Consider the following 9,845-nt stretch of genomic DNA (forward strand, 5'->3'; position numbering starts at 1 on the left):
TGAAGCAGGTTGTTTCTGGGTTCCAGCAGCATGGTTTTAAAAGTGGCTGCCAGCAAGTGGAATTAGTCCCAAAGACATTTTCAGGGGACATTTTGTCAAATTTGACAATTGGCAGGTCAAATGTGAAAGCTTAATGAGAAGGGTCAGTATACTCCTCCAGCCCTATGATCTATGTAGGTGATAACCTGGCAAATGTTACAGTTCATGAATGGAAACAGACGTGCTTATAGTTGACCTGTGATAAGCTTAAGGTTGCCAGTCTGCAACTGAACCCAAAGAAGTGTGAGTTGGTTTAAGGGTAGAAAATTTAGTTCTGTTTTTCTGCCAGTAATGCAGTCATTGGAGAATGGATTTACACAGGCAAGAACAAAACAAACTAAGCAGAATTCCTTAAACCCATAAGTTGTGCAGAGTTTTGTAGGATTATGGTGGTGTTATTACAGCAGGTAAGTCGGTGCATTTGCCAATATTGAAAAACATAGATGTAACATGTACATATACATTGTAGACGAAAAGGAAACTGTTTCAGTCATCAGTAGAAATGTGATTTAGCAAGTTCATAGCTGAAAAGGCCCATTGCAAAGGTTCGTTTAGTGTATCTATATTTCAAAACCCTTCATATTACAGATACTAGAGCATGCAGTTCGAGGCGTATTGACACAAGAATATAAAAATCTTGAGGGGATACTATTGAGGATGCTTAAAACATTGAGCTTAAATTCTGTGGGGAGAATTTATTGCAACACTCAAAAGGAACTCCTGGCAGTCATTAACACTGCAGAATATTTTCACCACTAGTATAGGAAGATGTTTCTGCCTAGGGCAGACCATTTATCCCTGGAATGGCTCAGTAGACCCTGCAATCCTGAGGAGGTTGCCAGGTGTTGACTGGAATACTAACATTTTGCAATTACACGTACTTTGTTTTGTGCCTTATTTTGTTGATGCTGGTGCAGGGAAGGCAATTAATGATTTCTGAGGAAAGTGAGGGTGCTCAGAAGGAGATAGCTGTCTTTTCTTGTGGCATAGATGAAAATAGTACTGATTCATCCAGGTGAGAATTGTCTGCAGCAATCAGAACTTTCCCAAAGAGGGAATTGTATCTGGACAATGTGCAATGGAAAGATGATTTGGCAAATGAAGCCTCTTGAGAAGTAGTATCTTTTCAGAATATCATAGTAAAAAACTTCTGCTTAAAACAGGAGAGCACTGAGTGTAAACAAGAAACTGTAGAGGACATCAGAAGAAGCCAGTTGATCATTGGTTCAGGTATTGGTTGGTTACTAGCCAGTTTCATGAATCATGGACTCAATGTGAGAGACATGATGAGAAGGATCTGGATTGACCACTTGCATGATGCAGTTCATAGAGTCTCACAAAGCATTTCATGTTCATGAAGCTGTATAAGATCCTTGGCCAAATGGTGTCCTGATCTCATGGGCAGGAATAAGGTTTTATGTCTGTTTCTCAAGCTTATATTCCCTATAGGATACATACAACTGTATGTGCCTGTGCTGACAGACTCTTCCTGTCTGGGTTGTGAGGTAGGCTGCTGATAAGGAGAAATAGCGTGGATAATAGTCAGACACATAAACTGTTCTGAGGAGGCAGCGGGCTTCGTGGAGGCATGGGACCATATGATCTCTTTAATGTAAATTGCTGCAGTTACATCTTAGAACTAACAGAGAAAGTAACCTAGGTTTCTAAATAAATCCAATATGCAGTTATATACTGGGGAAAAATTGCCTTTTCTCTGACAGGTATTTCACTGCAACATGCTATTGAATTTCTAATTTCAAATGATACAAGGAAGCCGGGCCATGAGAAGTGTTGACAGTGTAATTTGATTTTATTTGTATCCTTGGTACTTCATGTGTGGGACATTCTTTTCTGCTTTATTTTTTTAATAAGAAACATTCCATCAGATTGTGAAAAGAACTTTTTCTGTTGCCCAATGCACACGCAAAAACCTAACTGAAACAAACCTCAATATTATAAAGAACAGAAAAATGAACCAAGTTAAACAATAATACTTGACTTTTGTGTATAATGCATTGACTTAAAAAATCTGAGTCATTCCATCCATATAAACAAGTTATATCATAGTAACAAAGTGCATGAAGCAAATTGCTAAATTTAACTAAGGTATTAAAATAAAAAGTACTTTAAAACAATACTTTAACAGTTTCTTGCCATGATTCCATCATGTATCAACACAAATCAAATCCTGAGGCAACCTGTGCCTTTGACAGTCTTTCTGTATTATTATGTAAATAAATGGAAGTAATGATTGAACTTGCAAAAGGGTGAAAAACATCAAGACAAACCATCTATTTATAACAGAGTTGTATTAAAAAAAAAAATCAAGGTGCACTGCTGGTACATCTCTTTTGAGCCTATTGGGCATGTGTATAACACAGGGTGTGATCCAGTTTCCAATTGTTTCAATGCTGTGTTTAAGCACCAGGGGAATAAAGAAAGAGGGATGTTCTGTTACCTGCATTACTATGACTAGCATGAAAACTGAAAAATTGTACCAGAATATATATGTAAACATCTTTCATATACTGAGGCGGCAAACACTTAAATTATCTGATGTATACAGTACTGGTACTTAATGTTTTGATGCCAGTACCAGACTGGTCCAGTAATTAGTATTCAGGTCTATTTCTAATTACAGATAAGGCGTATAGCAAAAAAGTAAATATTTGGTTATTAATTTCTCATAAAGTTCAGCAACCCAACCAGTCAGAATTTATCTTGCCAATTTTAACAATCTTCAAACTCTTGTCTTCCATTTGTAGATAGTACTGATCTTTGAAAAAGTAGGTATATCCTGTGAAGGTAAATAAAAAAGCATACTCAGATTACGAAGCACGTGATTCTTGATCAAAGGTTTTTTGTTGGTTTGATTTCATGAAGCTTGATGAACTGGAAAACTTATTTCCCAAAATATTTATATACGACAAACAAGATGTATTTTAAAAATGGATAGTTCCCAACCTGGAGAAAATAAATCTTGTTAAATGGAGCCTGAATTCAGGTTAAGATTTTGTGAACCAGAATTTTCTAGGAAGAAATATTTTCTGGCAAAACAGATGCTGAGAATATAACTGAGTTGAGACTCATGTGTTATCTGGAGGATAGAACAAGGGGAAATGGCACCAAGCTGTGCCAAGGGAGGTTCAGGTTAGAGATAAGGAAGAAGTTCTTTACTGAGAGGGTCGTCAGAAGCCGGAACAGGCTGCCCAGAGAGGTGGTGGAGTCACCATCCCTGGATGTATTTAAAAAGCGGGTAGATGAGGTACTTAAGGATATGGTTTAGTGGGTAGACAGGAACGGTTGGACATGATAATCTCAGAGGTCTTTTCCAACCGAGCAATTCTGTGTATGATTCTGTGTGATCAGTGGTGCTTCCAGATATTCATGCGTATCTGTGCAAAATATGAGACCACTTAAAACCATGGGCCAGGCTCTCAGCTGCAGTTGATAGGAGGTTAAAGAAGGGCAAAATACAACCCATTTATGCCTGTGATCAAGAAGATTATCAATCATATGCAAATTCTGGGTGTTCTAGAACAGGATGATGCTGAAATTAGGCTGTGACTGCATGCTGGTACTGAGGAACCTATGGAGCTATCAAGAAGTAGGGAAATTCCAAAGCCGTAAGGACTGGCCCTCTTGTCCCTTCAGCTGTTAGGACATCCTGTGCGTCAGGCGTTAGGTGGCAGGAGTTGCTTTAGTCTCTGTCTCAAACTACACGAGAAAGAGAATACTCTTTTCCCCATACCCAAACTGGAAAACCAACGTGAACCCAGGGACATCTTGCATCATGGATTACTTTCTTTCATGTCCTGTCTGATGTGTATAGCAGGTTTCTAGACCTGTACAGTGTAGCAATGGAAAGCTATAAGATGCTTCAAGGCACTTAAACAAGACGGTAGATAGCCTTAAAATAAAACAAAACAAAACAAAGCGAGGAAGAAAAGGGAAAGGAGGAACATGCCAACAAAAGCTTTTTCTTGTTAAGCTTTGCAAAGAGTTCAGCAAGGTAGTAAATGATAAAAATTAGTAGTAGATTGAAATTAAATGAGCTTCATGAAAAGAGAAATGAGCATAACTATTATTAATTGTTCGGATAAAAATATTCAGCAGAGCTCATATTCCCTAAATGTTTCAATTTTAAAAGTTTAAACCTTGATTAGTAGGATATTTATCAACTGATATTTTGTGGGAAAATAAAGAGACAAAAAAAGTTTGTTTAAAACAGTAGTTTGCAAAGCAGAATGGGAATTTGGCTCCTACTAACGGACCAAAGAAATTAAAGTCTCGAATGAGTTTCACAGCAGAATGAATATATAATATAAAAATAATATATAATAAGAGAGCTTGTTAGTGGCTTAGATCAGAGGTACAGCTTACCACTGTCACCAAGTCCCAGGACAGCATCAAGGTTATCTGGAACTCCATTCCAAGAATCGGCAATGAATTTAGGGGATGCAATCTCCATTTTCTTCTTCTCTTCATTGTACCTGAAGAAAATTATATCCCTGCATTACAAATCTGTATTTAATGTTAAAATTAAACATAATCTATATTGAATTGAAGCTTAAGATTTTTCCCACAGTACCAGCAGATACACTTCATGTTTGTTCAGATCTCCTCGGTGCCAACTCTATTAGTAAAGCAAATGTGACCGGAGCATTAGTGACTGGAACATCAGCTACTGAAAGGATTTACAGTCATCCCCAGCATGCTTTGCTAGTCACACTGCTGTTCCTTTTACATCTAGTGCCTCCAAACCTGATGGCTTGGTGAAATAATTTCAAAGGCAATCTAGTCAGGTTTTGGCTTCAAGTGATCAGCCCATTTTTAAGCAATTACTCTGAGTTTTCTCCGAGCAGTTGTGAGCAGACTGTAGGGACAGCTAGGCCCTCTTCAGAGTCTGAGACTGACATGAGGCAGTTGCTGGGATGTGGGGGTTGAGGGATAGGTTGTTAGCAGTAAGCAGCCTGACAGAGACTCTCAGATATCCTCTTCCCTTACAAGCTGTTTTCTCAAAAGTGCTTTCCTACCCATGCTCCCTGTTTCAGCATCCTCATTTGCCACCACCACCAGTGCTGTCCTGGCAGCCCGCAGTTTGTATTCTCAAAGGATGAACCCACTGGGTTTGGTTCCTGCCTCCTGAGCCCCAGTGTGCATTCAGCCCTAGAGACACAGCTCTGCCAACAGCATACAAGCACCACTTGAATACATCTTACTTCCAGTATCTGTCTCCAGCAAAAATGTATGTCCTCTTGTTTCTGCCCCAGTTAAAAGCTGCATCAACACGTTGCACATCAGGGGGTAGTCCCAGGTTGGTGAGTTTCTTTGGATAGCCCCTATCCAAGTTACTGGCTGAGTAAACCCAGTACTCATTTCCTGTGTAGGGGAGAAAACAAACAAACACTGCTTTATCAGTCAGATACAGAGAAATATTTCTTCATTTACGTTTCTTTATGTGACCTTTTATTGTAGTAACTGTACTGCTAGTCTTCCTAGTGTTTTACAGTCTGTGAAGCACTGGATTAGTGTGGGTGTACTGTGATTAAAACTTACGCTTTTGCCTCCTAAGTGTTGCTTGTCTCTTAGCAAAAGATATCACCTCAGCGTGCTCTTGCTTCTTCCCTTCTTAGCTGTCTCGTCTTTGAGGCAGACACTGTCTTAGTACCGTTGTGGTTATGTTAAAACAAATAGCTAATAATCTTTATATTCACCTTCCATTTTTTTTATTGAGTGATTGACAGGAAGATTTTGCTGAGAGCTCCTGTTTGTGTTGTCTTTTGTCATATGGCATTTTCTTATGTCTCTCCAAATAGGTACTAGTGGAAGATGTACTAGTATTCTGCATTCTTTGCATGGAATGCTAATTTAATTAGTAAATACCCTCACTGGATTCACTGAAAACCATGGAAAGATTCATTCATGAAAGGACATTTCTTTGATTCTGTGCTAGTGGGAAAGAGAGTAAGTACAGTATGAATATGAGAAAAGTGCAAAGTGTAGCGTTTGAGTTCCTGAGAAGTGACTATTTCATCATTCAGGAACAAAGGGTGGTCTCAGTAGTAAGTATATTAAGATGGGTTGGGTTACACTTCAGTTTCAAACCAGTCTTTTTTTGTTTGATAGACCTCTTTTATTTATTTATTTATTTAAAGGCAGGTTAGTTACATTTTCCTGGAACTTAGAAAGGCAGAGAGAGAGGTTTAGATGTAATAGGATTACATGTAGTATATGCAATATATGAAGTGTTTTGGCTTGCCTGAAATAAAGCTTTTTTAAGCATGTAAACTAAAGGAAATGGCCTTTAAGACATGTGGAATAGATTATCATTATTTTTTTCCCTCTTGTACGGAAAATATACAGCAGCATCAGCCATATGGTTTTTACATGATTGGAGATGTTCAGTCATGTTTTTAGTTACAGTGGAGCCCAGGTTTTGCTGGCTCAGTTTTTCATGTTGAAAGCAGCTTCCCAGCTTCACTAATTTGGCCAGTACAGCTGAGCCATATGTGTGACTTAACAACACACAGCACAGTGCTTCCTGTCACCCTCCTCTCCCATGGTGGCAGCCAGTATGGGCGCCTGCATCCTCTGCCTGATGAGCCACCAAGGCAGATACTTGGAAGCCAAAGTGGAAGTCAGTCTCTAGCGAAAGAGAAGGGGACAAGGAAAGGTACAGGGCAGGGGTGGTGGTGGAAAAAGATCTAATCTCAAACAACATGTACAGAAACAATAGCTTAAAATGAGAGGAAACAGAAGAAAAACAGAGCAGTAACTGATGAAACAGAGCTCCCACTGTTGTTGTTACTTTTTGTTTTAAATAATGACTCTTGTGTAGTTTTGCTTATTGTTGCATGGACCTTTCTAGGTGTTTATAGCTCCCCTGTGTTGTAACGGAGACTGAATGATGTTGAGAGTCTTTCAGATCCAGCCCTTGACCTAAAATGCTCAGCATGGGATGTTTGACAAACGTCTGTCACCAATACCTGCTGACTATACTGGCTCTTACGCCATTGCCTCGCTCAGTTACAACTCAGAGGAAATGGAGCTTGAATGCAACATTTATGCAAATGACTACTTAAATTTTAAAGCTTAAAACCAATACCTGAAAAAAATACAGCCTTCTCTTCCTGAGGGGCCTCATAGACAGCATCAATTTTCTCTGGCAGATCGGGCCAGAATGTAGCAACAAGAAGAGGACCTGTGGGTTTTCCTCGGGGATTTACAGTCCTCCACATGAATCTGAGCAGAACAGAAAATTGTATGAGATTTACAATGAACTAATTCTAATTCACCAGCACATCTGTTTCTCGTAACTTCTGGCAAAGGCCACATAAGCGTGCATATAGACACATATGCACACACAAACTTTAGCAGCAACAAACACTTGTAACTGTTTTCTTGCAGTGACTGAAAAGCCAAATAATTCATTTAGAAGCATGTTGCTAATACAGTTGCACTATATATATATATGATGTAATACAGCTGCATCTTGGACTGCAGATGAAATTGCTTGCACTGATTACACCACTTGGTTTGGAGTTCCTGTTGCTTTTTGCATCAGGGCAAAATGTATTCCATGCTTTAAGTATACAAATAAACTCATTTACAAGGCGTTTAAACTGTTACAGCTCTCCTGCTGTTGTGTATGGAGCAAATGGATGAGTGTCTGACAAAAGCAGAGATTTATATTCCATGAATTGCTCTTGCAATTACTATTGTAGTGACTAAAATTTCAAATTTAATAACAGTGTATCAAGCTGCTTGGAAGTGAGCTTGGCTGTAAAAGAAACTGCCAGCACTAAAAATTTTCATCAGAGAAATGCAAAGAGTAATTTATTGGCTATTTTATGTAGAAGTAGGATCATAATTTGATTTAAGCTTTAAAAAGCTGTAATTATCTTTAAATGGCAGAGCTTTGTGCTGAGGGCTTTTGGTATTAAAAATGACACTGCTATTTCCTCCTCCATAGAATGAACAACTTTTTTCCCCAACGGAGCAAAAATTTTGCTGTGGTCATGCAATGAAAAGTCAGCTGGTGGAATCGCTGTCGCACCAGGCTGTAGCTATTGAATTCCCAGGTCAAACAGCTTATTGTGTTCCTGAAGGTCAAGGTGCTATTGGCACCTTGCTTTTTGCGGTGTATAAATAGTCAGCATCCATTCCTACCTAGAATAAGTATACCTTTGAGAAAGCCAGGATCTGAATCTGAAGTTTGATTTTGCCTAAAATTTGGAGGATCTAACTTCATTTAAAAAGTTGCTGTACTTTTATCAACAGAAGTGTGACTGTGAACAGAGCTAGCTGTGACAAATGACACATTCTGAAATGCATTTGCAAGCATGATTACTCGCTGCATACTGAATTATGATTATCTATAGTGTTTGATATGAGGAAGAGTACAACTGGCAACTGTACTGTTTTTTTCTCTTAATTAAAATACTTATTAATTTAACCTGGCATGGTACTAATAATTAAGATAATATGTTAACTTACTCTCATTTTGCATACTTATTTGTATTTTTAACATTTACAAAAACATCTCTGAGCATCACTCAATTTTAATTTAAAAAAGAGGCAAGGAATAAGCTGTTTAGCTGATTACTCTTGCTCTTGACAGTGTTTAAATATATATGAAGTGCTGTAAGTAGCACTTAGAAGATAGTAGCATTTGTTTCATGCATCTCTTTTTAGACAGAAAAGCAGATCCAATATGGTATGAAATGGAAATCTGTAAACCAAATATTTCTATCACTGCATTCATAAAAGTAGCTCCTTTAAAAACTCAAGTCACAGAATTCTCAATCAATTTTGGACTAGATTTATGGCTGAGTCAGCACCGATAATTGCTATCTGCATGAATTCCAAACTTTGCAGAGCGAATGGAGACTTGAACACCAGGTTTTTATTAAAGCGCACGTTTCAAGGGACTTGTTAAAATGGTGAGGTTTTCTCATTGAAAGGGAAACTTTGTCCAAGCTGAATTTTCTTTTGTTTTCAAATCAAGTAGGAGGTATTTTTATTTCTTCTCAGCTTACTGAGGAAATGGTGAAATTAGTTATTTGTCTTTCTCATTTCACTTTGAACATGTTAAAATGTTTTAAATCAGATTAAAATTTAATATTGTGTTTGTAGACAGATGTAACGCTTTGTTACAGTAGGTATCTTACATTATATTTTAACAATTGAGATTTGCATTATTCTTATATGCAGTTATGTAAAGGAAACAAATCAGGGGGTCATTTTAATGTCTTGGTAAACTTTAGAAGTTTGCATTTTTGTTCACTTTCAGAACAAAAACATCTATGTAAATGCTGTACTCGGACACTCTGGTTGCTTGGTGAGTTCTGTGCCCTGTGGAAAAGCTCGGCTGTTTTCCATGGCCAACAGCCCCTCCAGTAATTCCCTTCTATTTCCTTGGTTGGAGAGGGTAGGGAGAAGAACTGTTTTGAAAGAATTAATCTGATCTGATCTCTTTTTTGCTATTTACTCCTTTTTCCTCTGTAGTATGACAGTTGGATGCCATCATCATTTTCATGAATCATAGACACAGGATAGACATTTGTTTTTTGAATTCCAAAAGTGAGTCATAATGCTGCTTGCTTGATATTTGGAAAGCTGCAACACTGACAGGCAAAGCCGCTCCAGAGCAAAACAGTTCAACAATTGTCCACTCTTGCTGCATGTTAGATAAAGCATGAGGCAGTTTGAACAGGTTGTTTTGGTATTTGCATAGTTCTTGGCTCAACTGTATCTGAAAGTGAAACACTTCTATTTTGTTGGGCTTATACAGAATACTGAAC

General features: G+C 38.1%; 1 protein-coding gene across 1 annotated transcript in view; it reads right to left on the reverse strand.

Annotated features, from left to right (window-relative positions):
• Nucleotides 1-2,025: 2,025 nt before the first annotated feature.
• LOC104539090 (72 kDa type IV collagenase-like) overlaps nucleotides 2,026-9,845 on the reverse strand; it is a gene marked incomplete at its 5' end in the record, with an annotated part of 13,777 nt that continues 5,957 nt past the window's right edge. The window contains 4 exons of the mRNA XM_010182530.1: nucleotides 2,026-2,836; nucleotides 4,423-4,532; nucleotides 5,262-5,421; nucleotides 7,148-7,284. Coding sequence (XP_010180832.1) covers nucleotides 2,733-2,836; nucleotides 4,423-4,532; nucleotides 5,262-5,421; nucleotides 7,148-7,284 — 511 coding nt within the window. The remainder of the gene's footprint in view (nucleotides 2,837-4,422; nucleotides 4,533-5,261; nucleotides 5,422-7,147; nucleotides 7,285-9,845) is intronic.

This window comes from Mesitornis unicolor, unplaced genomic scaffold (assembly GCF_000695765.1).
Source record: "Mesitornis unicolor isolate BGI_N332 unplaced genomic scaffold, ASM69576v1 scaffold31494, whole genome shotgun sequence".
In the NCBI taxonomy this organism is placed as follows: Eukaryota; Metazoa; Chordata; class Aves; order Mesitornithiformes; family Mesitornithidae; genus Mesitornis; species Mesitornis unicolor.